A 20,041-nucleotide genomic window follows, 5' to 3' on the forward strand; every position below is an offset into this window, starting at 1 on the left:
ATAATATGTGAACAACCTCTCCGTTGCTTATTTTGTTTTCACATCAGTCTGAGGGCTATCCAGGCTTCTAACACAAATTTAAGGCAATTTCACATTTGTTTTAATGAATCATTTTCTACGTTAAATGTTGTATCCAAATATTATTTTAAACAGATCTTAAAGTCCTCCTAAAATACATTTTAGAACTCTTCTTATTAAATATTTATTGAGATGGTATGCTTGTTTCCACTGATTTTCCCCATCCCTTGGGCACTCTGCCTCCGGTCTTAACTAGTAACTCGGGGCACACCTAGAAAAGAGGCCAAGGCCACATGCAGAACCACAGTCCCAGGGGCCTGAAGCCTGGAGCTCTCCCTGAGCAGTGTCACGGTCCAAATACAAACAGCGACACCCCACACACCCGCCTCTAGGGGGAAAGAAAAGGAACCTATTTTAATACCAGTCTTTCCAAGAGACTTTTGTGTTTCTGACAGTTCAGTGGACACTTTCTGCCTCTTTCAAAATGAGTGCCCTTCCGTTTCCCCAAGTTCTTCATCCAAACCCTGAAGCTGCGCTGTTTGGCTCAGAACCTTAGTTATGGAAGGGCATTGCATCCACAGCACGCGAATTTCTGTGCTCAGTGAGAGAAGTTAACCATTTCCTTGCACAGCTGCTCGGCCACCTTTTGTGGTGCTGTCTTTGAACTGATACTTTCCAAGCAATGGCAAGAAGGAAAAAATATACCAGAAGTTAATTTGTGACCTAGCAAATCGTTTGTGGTTGTATCTCCTGAGATGCAGGAGGGGTCTTTTCTTAACCCACACACAAGCAATGACACTGCAAGATGCCTTCCAAGATAAATAGACACATGTGAGATTTAACTCTGCCTCCACATATCCCTCTCCTTGTTTATATTAGAATCATCATTTTGCTGGGGAGCAATTCCCAGGTCTTTACAAACCCAGTTTTTACAATAGGTGGCTGGGTTTGGTTTCCAGAGTTCATGTCTCCCTTTTCTGTCCACATCCCATTGCAGGTGCAACAAGTAGTAAAGAAACCCAAGATATTCTGTATGCCCGACAGAAGATTATCGTTACAGCGAAGGCCTTTGGTCTGCAGGCCATAGATCTGGTGTACATCGACTTTCGAGATGGAGAGGGGCTCCTCAGGCAGTCAAGGGAAGGAGCTGCAATGGGATTTACCGGTATGATTCTTAATGGTATCTTAGACAGCAGTAGCTAAATTAGCAAACATTCCAGAAAAGTAGAACTATAACCAGAAATTAGTGTTTCTAATGTAGCCACATATCTGGTATACTTATTCCACTATTTGAAATGTGAAAAAGCCATCGAGGGCAAGAGCCTACGGAACAAACTGTTGTGTTTTCTTTTGGCTGGGCAACTCAAACAATGAAGCCCTCATTTTATTTCCTCTTTACATTAGTTGCCATTTTTTTTTCCTGTCCTCCTAAGTATTTTGGTTTGCTGACCCTAGAGGAGGGATGAGGCTATTATAGAAGTGTTTTTGAGTGAATTGCCATAAGAATTTGGGTTGATGAGGAGAAGAAAAATGTCCTCAAACATTCAAAATATTCATTCATTTCTGAAAAAACTTCAGTGGTATCTTCTTTGATTTTTTTTTTTTAACTCATAACTAGTTTTTTATTCTTCTACCACTTCAAGCCCCTTATTTCTCTCCCACCTCCCAGTGTCTATGCACCTGGCGACACCTACGGGCTTTGGCTGGCACTAAGATCTGCAGGTCCCCCCGCAATCCGGTCCTGGAGCGCAGGCAGATATCTGTTGATTGGTGTGTCTGATCACTCAGATCCCCAGGAGTCCGGGTAGCAACCGAAAATTGTGTTTTTGCAACAGAAATCCATTTTTTTCAAAACCACAATAGGATTCTACACACAAACCCACGTCCACAGTTGTGTGTACTCACACACTCATGCACGCAACCATGGATAAGAGACACCATAAGTTCTTTTATTCTTATTTATTCTTCTGCTGCAAGTTCTAAGAAGATCATGATCATAAATGAACTCAAATAATAAGGAAAAGAGACAAACATCCTTGCTATCCCTTTTGTAAACATTTTTGAAATGTGTCCAGTTAGGGATTACTGAAAGAAATATTTCATAAAGTGACCTTAAATGTAAAACATATCTTAATGGACGATGGTTTAACCCCAAATAAAATTAAACAAGTTAAGAAACAATTTTAGTGTTATATTAGACTTAAATAAAGTTCTGACATTTGTTTTTGTGTTTTTAACATGAAGAGTTAAAACAAAATGTGATTCCCCAAATTTGTTTAATAAATAAATGAGTAAATAAATGTGATCTCTTATAGAGAAATATTTTCCAATCATCTGAATTATTAATAAATGAATCCTCCCTACATTTAATAGTGACTAAGAATGAAAGAGTCCCTCTCTCCTGGCCCTGAGGTTGTCCTTGTTCCTGTGGTCTGTTACACCTGCCTCTTTCCAATGACCAGTTAGGACATAGCCCAAATGGAAAAGTTGGAGAGACACTCCATGAAATCTACCTAATAGACCTCGATGTTGTTGGTCTAAAATGTGTGGCATTGGCTGCCAAGCAGCCAGATGTTGCTGTGAAATGGGCACTAATTCAATAAAAAAAAAAAAATTTGAAAACACTGAATTGATGCTGGCCTGTATCACCATCACTCAGTATAACCTGGGTGTCCTCAGCTACCTCTGGGGTAAATGTTTGCTCCAGAACTTATAAAGGAGTTTGAGAATTTCTCCAAGAAACAGGGCTGAATTAAATTGGTCCCTAATTCAATCGCAGAAGACAAGTTACTTCAAATCAGATTTAAATTTTCTAGACTGTGCCCAACTCAGCATGAGGAGCTTACGGGCTTGGCACTATTGTTTCTCAACATCAGGGAGTATTAAATCACACACACACAAAAATGGAAGCAGGGGGAGAATGGGGAGGCAGAGTGGGTACAGTGCCCATTATATATTCAAGTGAACAAGTCAGTAAAGTAGGGAGCTACACTTCATAACCATTTTCCAATTTTTAGAAAGAAGGTCTTTGTAGTCCCAATTATATTGCTACATACCAGTAAAAGGTAATTAGTCTGATAATAAGATACGAGATTATTTGTAGTATTTTGAAACAATAAGGGCTTTGATTATTTTAGACCCAGTTGTCATCTGTTTGTCCTAATTATTTGTCATTTAATTGCCCCATAACTTGGGCTTTGCACAAGCAGGGAGGAAAGCAAGGAAGGAAGGAGAAATACACACCCTCTCTGAAGCAGGTGGTTGAAAAGTTTTAAAATCTAATGAAGGTATCATGTTACCCCTAACACTGAGGAGCAACACTCAGTCTATGCTATAAGGATTTTCTCTACTTTTAAAAATTATACATTTTTTTTAATGAGTTGTATTTTTTTATAAGTTAGCCGTGCATCTCTTCTGCAGTCATTATTTCATGGGGCCACAGTCCATGCGGATTGATTTTAAATCAATGCATTGGCCATATAAGTGGCTATTAACATTAGGAATTATTTTTATAAAAAGAAACCAAAACTAAATCTTGGAATAAAGCTTCAACAGCTGACTTGGTCATCACAGTTACTGCAGTCCTGCATGCTGAGAAGAAAGATGATAAATATGAAGCACTGTAGGTTTTCTTCTTTTTTGCAGTCTTTTGTAGAAGACAAAAATGACACCATCATACAGTCACCTAAAAGACTTGACAGGTATTGATTTAAAGCACGATATATCAAGTGGTACTGTAAAAAGGATTTCATGGTCATAAATTTTAACGTCTTCCAATTTTGCACCCTCAGTAACTTGCCAATAACAGCTCTTCTGTATAAAATATTTCCTTCACTCCCACATGGCATTAAAGTCTGATGTTCCGTTGTTGGGGTATACAAGAATCAGCCACAGATTACTTCATGCGTGGATGTTCACAAATTTCTAAAACTTAACACGTATCCTAAAATTAGCCTCACTACCAAAATACTGGTACTCGCAGGCCATCAGTGGTTTCCCAGTATTTCTAGATAGTTTATGTTTTGCTCAAGTCATAGTGTCTGTACCAAGAAGTTCCCGTGAAATCTGGCTTTTTACACATCTGTGTAAATTATGTACATAAATTACAAAATTCAGGTCTGACAATTAGTACAAAATGACTACCAGAACTGACATCCTTTATTAATAATATTGTAACAACTATTAGATGACTTAAATATAATTGCAATACCTACTATTGAAAAAAGCTCTCATTTGTCATCACTAGTATTATTTGTTCCCTGAAATTATTCCTCAATTTTAGTATATGTGCTGCCGAAGTGAGCACGATTCCTCAAATAATTTAAAGCATCTTTAGTTGTACAGGGTTTTAATGTTTTATTAGTATGCTGACAGATTAGAATGAAATAATAGCAAGGTGAAGGTGTTCTAATTATGCTACTAGAAGAAAAGGTATTGCTATATTTATTCACTTGAACTCTTTTCCATGAAATACTAAAAAAATTTTTTTACAAATATTGGGGTTTTTTTTCTATTCAATAATGACAGTAACAGGAATTATCTTTTTTAAAACATCGAGGGTATAAATTGTACTGGCTAAATGTTAAAACAACTATTTCAAAAGCAAAGCAAATTGATATATGGACGAATATATTTAGGAGAGCAAATTATCATTAAGTGCACATTCATTTTTAAGAACCAAATATGTCCATAATTTTATCATGTAATAAAATACAATCTCATCATTATTATAACATTAAATTATGTTGTATTTTATTAATGACCTGATTAAATTTTACACTTCCCCGATTGTTAAATTGTTCCTTTTAATGACTGCATGATTTCGTAGAAGCCTGTGAGTGTTATGTTTGTGTAATGTTTTTCCTTAGGATCCTTAAACTCTGAAACGAAGGCTTTTTTAAAGCTATTACTACAGAGATCAGCTTTCTTCAGGGGTATCTAAATATCTATATTAGAGGGAAATATTCAGTCTTCATTCTACAAGAAAAAAGGGAAAGCCTGGTTATGTTTATGGATACAGAAACTTTCAGTAACTTTTTTATTTAAACATTTTGAAATGGAGTAACCTAGAGACCACTGTGTTCAAATCTGCCTTCTATTCCACTGTACTGAATAAAATTTTTTCATTGAAATCCAGTTTTCGGTTAGTGGTTAGAAATGACACGCTATATTTGTCTAAAAGAAAGAAAATTAAATATATTATTGTAAGCCACTATTTGATATTAATATGGTTGGAACATCTGCTTCTGTAAGCTTTATGAAAAACAACAGACCACTTCTAAAAGAAATCATGGCAGGTGGGATAATGGTACAAAATAAGCAAAAGACAACTTGTAAAATTTGAAAGAGTTAACATATAATTTTTTTGTACTTTAACTCAAAATAATCACTCTAATTTGCAGATATTATCCTTTAAAGTTCCAGCCAAAGGATTAGTCAACAAGCTGCCTAGTCAACCCACCTGTAACTAAAAATGAGAGATTATCTGCACTAAGGTGGCATTTCTATAGGATCAGAAACACAATTACTCCCATTCTTCTGTGTTTCTTATGTGGTATTCTGGAAAAGCCTGCCAGATTGCAGTTACTTTCTTTTTAAAAAGTTCTAAAATAATTAGTTATTTTACATACAGACTGTGAAGCATTAGGAGCCTTTCGTGGTTGAGACATTTTGTTTGAACATCTGTTTGTTGTTTCGTGTTTCCGGTGTTATTAATCTTCTTGTAGGTAAGCAGGTGATACACCCTAACCAAATTGCCGTGGTGCAGGAAGAGTTTTCTCCTTCCCCTGGAAAAATTAAGTGGGCTGAAGAACTGATCGCTGCCTTTAAAGAACATCAACAATTAGGAAAGGTAAATGTTTTGTTAATGCCTTGGGTGAAACTGGTGTTTAAAATACTGTGGGGGGAAAAACATAAACTAGATATCGTTTGAATCGTTTCAAAAACTCATTGCGTAGTAAGGGGGGAGGGGGGAGGGGACAGCATTCATCAGGGAGAAATTCGCTTAAGGTAAATTTGCCTTTCCAAGTTTCTGAATATTTCACTACCTGGCCCTCAAGTCTCTCTAGAGGTTATTCTTTTCATAAACTATATTGGCAAGCCTTTGAGAAAATAGAAGTCTGTTTAGTTTTTCTCTATAGACTCCGATGCAGCATTCATATGAAAATAATTTTAGATCAAAGTGAGAGCAAGTTGTAATGAAATAAACACAGTTTGATCAAATGGTTCTTGTGGAGAGAGGAAATAAATTTTCAAGTTATTTTAATTTGGGGGCAAAAATGTACAAAAAGCTCCTCCGGTTTAGTCATTTAAGAGTGGGAGGTTGTGTATGTGTTTGTACCAATTTCTGGACCTGAGATCTGGATAGAACGGAGAGCAAATTAACACTGGAGTACGGTTGTTCCTAATTTAGTGCATCATTGAGCCTCGCGTTTCCTGCTCTGTGGGTTTCTGCTATGTAAATATTGCAGTGGTGATGCGCAATCTGTCTCCACTTTGTGCCAGTAACACTTAAATTAGGTGTCGCCTGAAGGAAGATTTTATGCTAGTTGCAGCATTGTCAGTTAATTATCTTAAAGGTTATTTGCAGTAATACCGTTTGCCTCTTTGTAAGAGAATGGGGGGAAAGTTGCATTTATAAATCCATCCTAGAGGTACTCTCTAAACTCAGCCTTGTTACCTACATAAGGAGTGAAGTTTTAATACCTGCGATGCAAAAGTACTTGGGAAGAAAGAATGCTGAAACATTACCAAGGTTCTAAACGTTAAACAGCCCCTTACGGGGGGGGGGGGGGGAGACAAAACCGGCTTCAGTGGTAAACCGAATACCTCAATGTGAGAGGTATCACTTGCACTTTTCACCGGCAGTAAAAACACCTGAAAATCCCAGGACTTGGGAACGTGGGTAGCAGTATTAAGTGGGTCACTCCCTCCCTGTCATTACGGACACCTGCCTTCAGCTCCGACCTTGTATTCTTGCTCACCCTCACACACTCACAGGCTCGTCTTTACACAAACTGGCACTTAAAATCAAAAGGCAAAATATGTGACATTGGAAACCTCCCATTTGGACTTACACCAATTTCAGGATAAATAGCATTCTTTCATTTCAAGTCAGGAGTGGCTATCAGAAAAACACTGCAGTTTATAGAAATATGTTTTGGAAATCACGTTGTTTTAATGTCCATTTCTATATCTTGACTCCAAAACCCAGTGCCTCCATGAATGCACATAAATATTTACGGCGACAGAAGGGCCATGTACTTTTTCTTTTCTTTTTTTTTTAAAGATTTTATTTATTTATTTGACAGAGACAGAGATAGCGAGAGCAGGAACACAAGCAGCGGGAGTGGGACAGGGAGAAGCAGGCTTCCCCCCCAAGGAGGGAGCCCGATGTGGGACTCGATCCCAGGACCCTGGGATCATGACCTGAGCCGAAGGCAGACGCTTAACGACTGAGCCACCCAGGCGCCCGCCATGTACTTTTTCATTCATACATGCAAAGACCTCCATCCACGCCCCCTGTCATACCTGTACTTCCGCACACACTGAATGTTCTCTACCTCTCTGCGTGTACCTTACGTCCGCTGATAAATACTTCCTACTGAAAGAATAAACTGAGGCAGAATATGGGCCATCAAAATGGCAGACCAAGCAGAGTTCCAGGCTGGGCCAACACTGCCTCCATTAACCGCCTACACTGGGTTTCACATTGAATAACATCAAAGGATGCCACTTAGCATCGTAAGCAGCCAGGAGTATGGAAGAGGTTACCCTAAATCTCGGGTCGCCAGCAAACAAAATTCGAACTAGAAACACACTCTTTTGCTGGCATTTTCAGTTCTCGAACGAAGGAAAAAATACTTTTCCATTGTATCTTAAAAGTGTTCCCGAACAAAATTGTCCCAAAGTGTCCTTGCCTTTTGATGATGGCAACTTAAATGTTAAATTCTGAACTGGCTTTTTTTTTTTTAAGTAAGAAATGCTGTTTTGTTGGGGCATAAGGTTTCACAACAGAGTGGTAGGACAGCTTTTCTTAACACAGAACCACAGAAATTAGAGCAGAAGGGAGACTCACCATTAGGTCATTTCCTCCCTGCCCCATTGGCGTAGGTTTGTTTCCTACAGCAAATTCTCCTGGTGCTTTGTCCAGCAAGGTTTAAATGATTCAAGTAATGGGGCTTCCAGTGGGGACATATGGTTATTTTATCCAGTTCGCATGTTTCTTTCACTTTGCCTATAAATTGGCTGGTCACAAAAATTGGGTCTGCAGGTAGGTGACTCTGGGTCTTGAAGGGTCTTGGGGTTTAAATAATGTGTGTTCTGTTTGTAAAGATTTAGTATAAATAGGTTGCTCAATTGTAGAAAGTATTGCTTCCAACAAACATCTAATCTGTTTTATTTCGAATGTGAATCGCTGATGAAAACATACACCCTCGGATACTTTGTCCAAAGCACAGGTAACTCTGTTAAGGATGGTAAACTGATAGTTTGTGTCCTAGTGAGACAGTTACAGATTTCCAAAAGACCTTTTTTCCCCTCCGATGAAAATTTCATTCAAGTAATGTTTTTAAGTAGAAATGACCCAAGAAGGCAAAATTATATATTTTGCTTTTCTCTACTTCTGCTCCCATCCTAAATTATATTCTGCCCTAAGACCAGAGGTATAGCTGAAGTTTGCAGGTAATGCTGGGTCCTTTGTGTTTTCGATAGTGATAATAATTAGTACTGTTGTATAATAATAATAACAATAGCAATATTGTAATAAAAATAATTATCAAAAATAAAAGTTGTACCTTTTTTTCTGTTCCTTCCAAATAATAAAATTTGTGGGAATACTTAGATCACAAAGTAGATAAATTATTGGAGACCTGTCTTTGGTGTCACAGAATTTTTTGTTGTTTCGTTTTAATTAGAAGTTCTTAGGAAATAAAGTCTGATGCCCCTTAGTCTAATGTCAGGTGAAAAATACTTTACGTTAAGAAATAATAATCTGTTCATAGAATCTGTCACTGTTTGGCGGATAGTGGTGCTTGTGACTGCTTTGTTTCAGGAAACTATAGATGTTTACAGGCAAAAGCATTTTTCCTGGCACAATAGTCCCCCCTAATAAGAATTAGGCTATAGATTGACATTAGGGACTCAAAGTCATCTTCTCTTATTAAAATCTGTTGGAAAAAGCTTAAACATTTCACATACTCTATGCTTCTATTTTAATTCCCATAAGCTAAAATATGTCAAACTTAGCCGATGTCAGTTGCGAGATATATATCCGCAATATTCATCAAACTTGAGTTTTTCTCCAGTCCTTCCAGAAAAATACATTTTGAGATACAACCTGCATGTCATTAATAATTTTAGCTTCAAATTATTTGGTAGAAACTTCAGCCAGGATAAATCACTTCCCATGTGATTTATTTTAAACCTATAGAAGATTTTCTTAAAGGTTAATTTTATTTATCATCTTTTCCATAACAGTGGTAATGCCACTATTTGAAAATTCTCCATTCAGAACTGAATTTATTATTGCTTCTTAAAAATGGGATTTTTACAGTTCTTTTTTTATCAACTTAAAATTGTGTATAGTACGAAAATTGGGTAACTGAAATAAAAACATCTCAAGCAAATATTTAGTTAATATTACTATATATCAATGGAAACTCTAACTTACATATAAGTACATATAAATATTTATGCAATATATATACATTCATGTATTATGATACAGTATATTTTTTCAAGTCTCTATTATAAACTCAGTGCTCATTTTTGCTCTTTTTGTATTCATTTCTTCTTGGGCAAAAATGACAGCTAAAGGAAATGATTGATCAGTAATCCTAAGATATCTTAATATAAGAATTTAGCATTTCTTTCTGTGTGGAGACTCTAAAGAAAAATGTGAAAGAATAGCAAAGTATATTACATGTGATAGATTTTAAAGGTACTTTGCTAGGTATATTCCTATTTTCTGCAGTATCTGACTATAAATACAGCTTTGCTTCATTTTCAGTTTTACTCATTATCATTATAATTTGGTTTTGGAATGATTTCGTTTAACTTTTTCAATATTTTTCATTTGTTAGAGCTTCACAAGCTAGCTAAAAACCAAGGAACGGGAAATGTTCATCTTTAAAATCTAGGTTCAATTAACAATTATAAAGGTCAAAAACAAGGTCACACCTTGACATAACAACTGTAAATATCACTGAAACATTCTAATTTCACTCATGAGAAAACCGTAGAGCAAATTAATAAGTTTACCTTAATAAGCAAATCCTCTACTGGAATATAAACTGGGAATTTATATCTTAATAAAGAAAGAGAGGCTTTTTTCCCTCATGTAAGTCTTTTCATCTAGAGAATTACAAAGAATAATAACCCCCCCCCCAAGTATTGAAAGCAAATTATTTTCATAGGTATCTGATTGCTGCTCATACACCTTTCATTTGTGTTTCCAAATGCAGGGCTTTACAAAAGAAATACTGTTGGGGCCAGATGGCCTTCTAGAAGGCTCCCTGAGAGAACTCAGAAGTCTCTCTAGCCAAAAATATTGTTTCCGCTTATTCAAGTGCCAGAAATCCCACTGCCACTCTTTCACGCAGATCAAATAAACCATCTAAAGATTTGGTTGTTGTCTTTGTCTGCTGAAAGGGTTGATTCCACTAATAGACAACAATGTACCCTCCCACACCCATGCATCCCACCACCCACAGCCTTTCCCCCCTTTATTTGTAAGTAGGAATACTAAAATCAGAACCGAGCGATTTCTAGTGAAAATGAAAACTGAAGGGATACAACTCTACTTTTGAGATGCTCGGTTATTAAATTTCTCCCCTTATCTCCTTGTTCACTTAATATTTTTAGAACTATATGCCATAATTTTGACTTTAAAAAGTCAAATTCGTTAAAAAGCTGAGAGTCTGCCAATGAGGACTTCAGGGTTGATCTGATTAGCAACAAATCGCAGATTTCTAAACATTTAAACTAAGGCAATACAATTCTAGTGCGATATATCCTATTTCACATAGTTTTAGTGGCAAATGGTTCAGTATTAGAAGATAAGAAATTGTATACGTAGGTTAAATCTGATGTTTTCTAAAGTTGTTTGCTTCGTCCTTAATTTAGAACCCGCTCTTAGAGATATTTTAATCGGAGTATTTCTATTCTGATTTATATTCTCAGGATATTTGTTTGCTCAGTTTCAATTAAAAATATAATTCTTTTAGTTGGATAAAATCTCAGAAATCTACCAGTTAAATCCTTTCAGTGTACAGCTTAAGACACTGAGACTCAAGAAGGGTTTAGAAGTTACCTGCGGTCACTCACAGCCAAGGTGGTGATAGAGCACTTAGCAGCATTCCGGGCTCACTTTGTAAATAAAGGTATGAACAGTTAGCATAAATGTGGCTTCACTTGGGTCACACTGAACCCCACACTAATGACCAAAACTAGATAGAGCCTTAAAACTGTTCAGTCACAAACAAAATGTGAATTTGGTTAGTTAAGATTAGTATCTTTCTCTTAGTCATACACTTTTTTTTTTCTTGCATGAGCAGAAACGGATGAGGAGGGAAAGAGCACAGAGTATCTGTGTGCCTTCCCAACCCTCCCTGCTATTATTCCCCACATCGCACCCTCCTTCTCAATTCTGTCCTGCCCCAGAAATACTTCTTGGCTCTGATTACTGCAAACCCTGCTCTGTTTTATTAGTCATCATTCGTTCCATCTCCCCGCGTAGATTGGAAACTCTCCGAGCTAGACTGGGAGCCTTTGGCAAAGAGGCCATATCTAGCCCCGAGCTCCGTTTCATCTCGCTCGAAGGACAGGTTCCCAATGTCCTGTGTCTCACTTAACACCTGTGGTTGCACAAACACACCATGGCTTTCAGTGTCTTTCATAGCAAGATCGAAACAAGGGCCATGAAAGGATGGTTTTACTCTTTGGACATCTTCTCTCTTTTTTCTCGTAAGAGTATTTCTCCCTTTTTGTATGTGTGGGTCTGGATGTGTGTTTCTCTGTATGGCTTTTACTGTTCCTTCCTCGTTTTCCTTTCCATGAGTCCTTACTTGCTTCCTCTTTATCTTCTTTTCCTCTCACGTCATCTCTACACCCCACCACCATCCGTTGCCTTCTCTCCTTTAGTCGATTATAAGAAGTTCAGAGCATTCTTTGAATTTTTTGTTGTACTTATTAAAGAATTTTGTAATTCTTTTTATATTAAAAGGAGGCAAATGGGATTCTTATTTTATTAAAAAATGTAAATCAAGAGTTTCTATAATTTTTTTTTTCCATTTTAGGTTAGTGGGCCTGAATGAAAAGAAAGTAGGGAAATTTCTCACCACTACCCTAGAGAGTAAGGAATTCGGTCTACTGAATCACATACCTCCCCACAGCATCTTGGACAGAAATAGGTATACAATTGCATTTAGTAAGTACTATTTGGCTAACTGGTTTCTAAATTTCTGACAGTGTCAGAAAGAAATTACTTGCTCTACGTATAACAATTAAAACACTTTTGTTTCCTTCTAGGATAATTGAAAAAATATTTTCACCTATTATTTTATCATTGCTCATCAGTTACATTTTAATAAATTTTTAAAATTTAAAGTGACTTTGAGCTAATGTTAGTTCATTTAGATGTGTTTTCCAAAGAAAGAATAAGCCTATGGTGTATAAAATAGAAGACGTTTAACATTTTTGCTCTTAGGTGCAAGCTACTTTAAAATGACTTACATTTGGGCCTCCTGGGTGGCTCAGTCGTTAAGCATCTGCCTTCGGCTCAGGTCATGATCCCAGCGTCCTGGGATCGAGTCCCGCGTCGGGCTCCCTGCTCGGCAGGAGGCCTGCTTCTCCCTCTCCCACTCCCCCTGCTTGTGTTTCCTCTCTCCCTGTGTCTCTCTCTGCCAAATAAATAAATAAAATCTTTTAAAAAAATAAAATAAAATGACTTACATTCTCTGCTTTTCTCATAGGCAATACCAGCTTAAATTAGACATGAAATATTCTAAATTAAATAAAAACGTTTACACATTTAACTCGATGTTAAAAATAAAAATATTTTCTTTTTTTTAAAAATTTATTTATTTGACAGAGAGAGACACAGTGAGAGAGGGAACACAAGCAGGGGGAGTGGGAGAGGGAGAAGGAGGCTTCCCGCGGAACAGGGAGCCCGATGCGGGGCTCGATTCCAGGACCCTGGGATCATGACCTGAGCCGAAGGCAGACACTTAACGACTGAGCCACCCAGGCGCCCCAAAAATATTTTCAAATAAGATCTCTGGTTTAAAAAAAATCTGAGTGGAAGGTGATAGCTGCAGAACCCTATATAATTGCTAAAAATCAACCAATTATACACTTAACAATGGGCAAATTTTATGGTATGCAAATTATACCTCAGTAAAGCTATAAAAAAAAAAACAGAAAATTAAGTACAACATCTAATGTGCTAGCAAATGTGGAAACTCCTTTAAATTGCAATATGCTTATAAATCTAATTGTTTCACCTCAGTAGGTAGCTTTCCACATGGCATACTTTTTCCAAATTCCCTTATCAAAAGATATTTAAAATAAAGACTTGTCTGTCCCTACCTGATCATTCTGCCTGAATATTTTTAAAGATAAATCTTGCAGTCTACATTTCATGGGCTCTGAGAAGAACTTTCAAAACAAAGGCACCTTTGGTCTCCCCTGTCCGTTTGTAAAGTAAGGATGGCTCTGATCCACTGAGACCCTCCATCTGGGCAAGTAGACAACTCAGGACTGGTCACATATTAACATAATAGACCCAAGCATTCACCTCTGCTCTCCTCCCTACTGTCCAGCCACCTCCGTCTTCCCTGCCAAATTCATCTTTCAAGCCTTCCACTGTTTCTTCTTTTCTCTTTCCACTTCCTAAAACTGTTGGTAAAGTCCCCAAATAATCTTACCAGTGGATAACACAAGTGTTTCTATTTTCTGTGCAGAACTAAAGCTAAATGATTTCATGCTTCCTTTTTAAAAAGCAAAATGTTAATGAATGTCATTTTGCATTCACTCAATTTCCACATCCCAAGGAATTTCCTCCTTTTTATAAATGCATCAGGCCATGTGTCTTTGCTAGTACTCTTCATTCTCCTGCTCTCTCTTGCTGGAAACACCGTCTTTCTGTTTTACTACCTCCTCCAGTGTAAGCGATGTTCCCAATTTCAGATCACCTGCCTTTGATTGGTATCTCCTCAGCCGATATTCTAAGTTTTTAAATTCTTTTAAATGTATTTGTCTTCAAATACTGATGCTGTGTCAAATTATATATAGCATCTGATTCTAGTTTCTTAAAGGGACAATTCAATCTATGATTTATAGTTTAGAAGGGGCAGGAAGCTTTAGGCATGAGTTGGCCTCTACTCACTGCATCTTCAAGAATGTTGATGTCCCGGGGCGCCTGGGTGGCTCAGTCCGTTAAGCGTCTGCCTTCGGCTCAGGTCATGATCCCAGGGTCCTGGGATCGAGCCCCGCGTGGGGGTCCCTGCTCCGCGGGAAGCCTGCTTCTCCCTCTCCCACTCCCCCTGCTTGTGTTCCCTCTCTCAATCTCTCTCTCTCTGGCAAATAAATAAGTAAAATCTTAAAAAAAAAAAGAGAGAGAGAGAGAATGTTGATGTCCCTCAGAACCCTTAAAGCTACTCCGAAATCATAAAATCCTGTTACGATTCAAATTCTGTGCTTCTCACTGCACCTTTCTGTGATAAATGGAATTAAATCCTCTCTGGCTGACATCAGCACTGGCAGTAACAACAGTGATGGGGGTGGTGGTTACAGCAGTCCGTGTCGGGGGACACAGTCACAGCCGTGGCGACAGCAAGGGCAGTGAGCGGGGATACCAGCTGCAGGTCCCATGGACTGACAGCCTGTTCAGTGACAGGCCACTGCATACACGAATTTACTTAATGCTCACAGCAATTCTGAAAGGGAGGGATTTTCATCCCCATCTTACAGGTGAAGAAACTGAGGTTCAGGAAAGTATAGCATTGTTTGCTGTGGATCACACAGAGCTAGGAAAAAGCAGAGCCTGGATTCAAGGTGTAGACGACCTCAGAGGCCATATTCCTAGCCTCTCCATCAAGGTGCCTTAAATGGGAGAACCCAGAGAAGCAAGAGCCTTTCTCTGTATGTATCTGTGTGCACTTTTTGTTTCAGCTGCAAGCTACAGAATACCACTCAGAATGCCCATCCTAGAAAGTTGTCCATTTCTGTTGGGTGGAAAGTCAGAGGGGCTGCCTGGACAGGTGATCCTTGCTGTGTCCTCTTGGGCCACGCTGACTTCGCTAGTAGAACTGCCTGCACCAGGGCCCTGCCTTTCATACCCCATTGATGGTTCCGTGCTCTGAGTTCTTTTTTTTTTAAAGATTTTTTATTTTATTATTTATTTGAGAGAGAGAGAATGAGAGACAGAGAGCATGAGAGGGAGGAGGGTCAGAGGGAGAAGCAGACTCCCCGCCGAGCAGGGAGCCCGATGCGGGACTCGATCCCGGGACTCCAGGATCATGACCTGAGCCGAAGGCATTCGCTTAACCAACTGAGCCACCCAGGCGCCCCCGTGCTCTGAGTTCTTATAGTCAGAGAATTACAGGGGAAAAGATGGGAAGGATAAGAAGGGAGCTTCTCCAGGTTTTTTCACCTTTCAGAAATTGGAAAATAAATCTGATAGGCTGCCCAGGATGCAGGATTCCCCACACCCCACACCCCTTCTGAGGCCATGTCTGAGGGGCCTTCCCGAACAGTTCAACAGGCTGAGTGGTCACTGCATTCCCCAGTTTGGTGCAGAAGTAACCCCCATTCGGATATTCCAACAATTGCATTCTTAGGAATCATTTAAAGGGCTTCCCCATCAAAGGCCATGGAAGATCATCTGTCAGAATTTCAGTACTAATAGTAATGACACATCAGCCCAATGTGAATTGTTGACCATGCAGAATGGCTTCAGTTGAACTTGTAGAAATTCATATAGAGCTACATTAGCCTTGAAATTCTCTGGCCATAGCAGTAATTGGCTATTGACTTTTAATTCAAAATATTATTAAAATACCTATCAAATTATCACTACAACTTAAGTGTTAAAATAAGAAAAATGTGTTCCCTATTTCCCAAGTCTTCAGAAATATCCGTTTACTCTCTTAATGGCAATTTAAAAAAATGTTTATCTAGGGCGCCTGGGTGGCTCAGTCGGTTAAGCGACTGCCTTCGGCTCAGGTCATGATCCTGGAGTCCCGGGATCGAGTCCCGCATCGGCTCCCTGCTTGGCAGGGAGTCTGCTTCTCCCTCTGACCCTCCCCACTCTCATGCTCTCTCTCTCTCATTCTCTCTCTCAAATAAATAAATAAAATCTTAAAAATAAATAAATAAATTAAATTAAATTAAAAAATGTTTATCTATAAAGCAGAGGGTTCCTGATACTCAGAAGCATATACAAGGATCAAATGTCACCTCCTTTAGTCCTTCTTACATATGCTTTAGGTATTTTTGAGGACTTAAAATGTCATTCACATATTTATTATTGATTTTCTTCTCACTGAAAATATCCTGCAGTATTTCTGGTGTCATAATTACAGTAAAAGCTGTCAAGTGGAAACTCAGGATGGAAGCATGTTATATTTCAGTTGTTCCCGAATTCATTTATTAAAATTACATTTTCAGGGCACCTGGGTGGCTCAGTTGGTTGAGTGTCCAACTCTTGATTTCAGCTCAGGTGGTGACCTCAGGGTCATGAGATGGAGCCCTGCGTTGGGCTCCAGCTCAGCACAGAGTCTGCTTGTCCCTCTCCCTCTGCTCCTTCCCTGCCCCCGTGCTCGCTCGCTCGCTCTCAAATAAATAAATAAAATCTTAAACAATAAAGTGAAATAAAATTACATTTTCACATATTTGCTTATCTGCACCTTACCTATGTACATTTTTTTTAGCCTCATCCTAAGTAATAATACCTCTGAAGTAACAGTTTAGATATGGTAGTTATTTTTTGAAAATCACATCAAAATAAAATTTTTAAATATACAGTATCATGTAAAATAAATATATATTTTTTAAAAGTGTTATATTTAAATATTTTTCTGTAACCATCTCAGCATTGTTACCAGTCATACTTTGGAGTACACCAAATAGGGGAAAGAGTTTGGGATTTGGGGTGATAAACCTTAGATTCTAGTCCTATCCTTCCCGTAAGTTCCTTTAAAAAGGTTAACGAAATCTGAACTGCAGTTTTTGCATCCGTAAAACAGAAATTACCATGCCCTGCCTCCTGCAAGTAAGAAGATGTCTTTGAAATGTTTTGTAAAATCATAAAGTACTATCAGATGAATCTCTTTTTTTGGCAATGGGTCTTACTAATAAGATTGCACCTCCCCAATTTTCAGTTTGGAAGTAAATATTCCAGGCCTTACTAAGGTCTATAGTTAAACTAGAGCGTAGGCTTGAGAGAATCCATATTTCCTCCTCAACGGAGAATGAACATCCATCCCTCCCCCTGGTGCCCAGGTCAACCTATCTATGACGGTCCCACTCAGAATCAAAGCTGGACCGGGCCAGCTCTTAGCTTTCCCATTGTTGGATCCCTAGAGCACCCTTAGACAGAGGGAGAATGCCCAGAATAGAGGAAAGGAAACAGGTGGTTCAACCTCTTCCCCTCAGGGTCCAGGAAGGAGCAAGTAGTGGGTCCACCAGGGCATGCAGCAAGAACAGAGGGATTCCGGTGGGTTCCAGTCCACCTTCATCAAGAAGAAGCTAAGTCCTTCCTGCATAAGGAAAGTCAAGCAGCTAATGAGGAACAGAACCAGCAATCATCCATCTTAATATAGGCTGGATCAGGCTCCCTTTCCTTAGATCCTAGAGAATCCCATTCAGCCATAGACCGATGCAGTATCTCATACTGTGATCCTTTGATTTGCTTGATCTATTGAATCACTGGTGACCAGAGGCATGGAGGGCTCCTGCAGAACAGAGAAAGTCAACCCCACTGGTGTGTCTCTATGTGCTGTTCCCAGTATCCCCCACCCCTCTCTTGTTCCTTTGGCATCCCTGACCTTCTAAACCTGACTTTAAATGTAACTGTTCCTCAAAGCCTTTCCCTAGCCAAACCACCTCCATTTTGATGGCCCTGTTTCTCTGTAGCTCCTCAGTCCTTAAGTACCACAAATATGACAGACTTGCTTGCACTTTAACTGTTACATCACTTGCATGAGTTAACCTGACCCCAACCCAGCATCACATTTGTTAGGGAAAGTCACCGTGTCCTACTGGAGGCTCAGCAAGTGTTAGCCAACTGACCAGTATTACCAGACCAAGGAAAGATCAAGTGGCACAGAAAGATGCTTGCAGAATGAAGGAGAGGAGATAGGTAAGATAGATAGCATCTTCCCAAATCACTCTCCCCTCAGTCACCCAACTCGAGCCCCACAGAAGAGCCAGGCTCCACTCCAAACCATGTTTTGAGTACTGGGTTCTGGGCATTCAAAGATCTATGAGACATGGCCCCTTCCTCAAGAGTCTCACAGCTTAGTGAGAAAGACAGCAGTGTAAACAAATCATTACAATGGAGTGTGACAAGGGCTGTTATGGGAGGCTGTACAGAGAAAGGAAGAAGAGGGGCGCCTGGCTGGCTCAGCAGAGCATGTGACTCTTTTTTTTTTTTTTTTAAGTAAGCTCTATGACCAATATGGGGCTTGAGCTCATGACCCCGAGATTAAGAGTTGCACACTCTACCAACTGAGCCAGCCAGGCGCCCGGAGCATGTGACTCTTGATCTCAGGGTCGTGAGTTCAAGCCCCATATTAGGCATGGAGTTTACTTAAAAAAAAAAAAAAAGGAAGGAGAATTTAGCCCTACCAGGGAATTCCAGAAACACTTCATAGACCTGACATCTTCTGACATTTTGAAGGATGAGGAGTTTACAGGAAAGACAGGGAAAGGTCCTTGAGAGCAGAGAACAGAGCATATGGGAGAGGTACAGAAGAGTGTGAGTGGGTGTGGATGCGGGTGGACTGGCAGGAGACAAAGCTGAGACCAGAGGCAGAGTCTGGTCTACTCATGGGGAGTCCTGGGATCCCTGCTTAGGAGATTGCACTTGATTTTGTAAGTCCAGAGGGAGCCAAAGCCAGGTTTAAGCAAATGGATGATCCTACCCAGTGTTTTAGAAGGATCACAACAAGATCCCAATTAGGAAGGTGCAACTCTCCAATCAGCGTCCCAGCAGTTTCTCAGTGAGACCTTCCCACTGCGCTGTGGGTACCTGGCACCCAAACTAACATCCTTAAAAGGAATGTCATAACCAAATCATGGGGTGACCAAGGGCTGTCCTAGGGCCTGTCCAAGGACTCTCCAGGGTGATAGGGTGAAAAATGGGAAAGACAGAAGAAAGAAAGTGTCCATCAGAATACCTCAGTGGAGTATCATACCCCCTCCCCCTTTTTGAGGAGTAGGGAGGAGCCGCTGATTTTGTGAGTGAGGATGAGCTCATCACAGGCCATGCTGGGCCTGCAAGATTTGAGTAAATAGAGGGCACAACCAAGAAGATCCTGAAGAGAAATTTCATAATGGCCAATGCTGACAAAAGTTTTAGGAATTCACTGGGAACTGCTGTGAGGCAAATATTTCACTGGGCATTAGGCTTAGAGTCATACAAGAGGAGTGTCACCCTACAAAAGGACTCTGACAGCTGTACTCAAGCATTATCATTTGGGCCAACAGAGCGCCACCATCACTGGAACGCCCGAGAGAACTCCCCGCGTGCCCAGAGACGTGATTTGAAAATGAAAGTGAGTAGGGAAAGAATTAGATCCTTTCGTGTTTCTAGTAAACTAACCTTTTATTTTTTTTTATTTTTTATTTTTTTTAAAGATTTTATTTATTTTTTTTTTAGTTTCCTTTTTTTTTATTCTTATGTTAATCCCCATACATTACATCATCAGTTCCAGATGAAGTGTTCCATGATTCATTGTTCGTGCATAACACCCAGTGCTCCATGCAGAACGTGCCCTCCTCAATACCCACCACCAGGCCA

At 39.3% G+C, this 20,041-nt stretch overlaps 1 protein-coding gene and 1 long non-coding RNA gene across 4 annotated transcripts in view; one reads left to right on the forward strand and one right to left on the reverse strand.

Moving 5' to 3' along the window:
- Window positions 1-20,041, forward strand: part of CLYBL (citramalyl-CoA lyase) — a 246,423-nt gene that overhangs the window by 221,322 nt on the left and 5,060 nt on the right. For all 3 annotated transcript variants that reach the window (XM_081815168.1, XM_081815169.1, XM_031026529.2), the window contains 2 exons: window positions 1,016-1,183; window positions 5,745-5,869. In XM_081815168.1, the coding sequence (XP_081671294.1) occupies window positions 1,016-1,183; window positions 5,745-5,869 (293 nt within the window). The remainder of the gene's footprint in view (window positions 1-1,015; window positions 1,184-5,744; window positions 5,870-20,041) is intronic.
- The window catches only part of LOC115940441 (uncharacterized), an 89,679-nt gene that overhangs the window by 27,802 nt on the left and 41,836 nt on the right, over window positions 1-20,041 (reverse strand). Inside the window, exon 3 of the long non-coding RNA XR_004075189.2 lies at window positions 12,751-12,917. This is a non-coding gene — a long non-coding RNA (uncharacterized LOC115940441). The remainder of the gene's footprint in view (window positions 1-12,750; window positions 12,918-20,041) is intronic.

The sequence above is a fragment of the Leptonychotes weddellii genome, chromosome 3 (assembly GCF_054177405.1).
Source record: "Leptonychotes weddellii isolate Sample4059 chromosome 3, ASM5417740v2, whole genome shotgun sequence".
NCBI classification, from domain to species: Eukaryota; Metazoa; Chordata; class Mammalia; order Carnivora; family Phocidae; genus Leptonychotes; species Leptonychotes weddellii.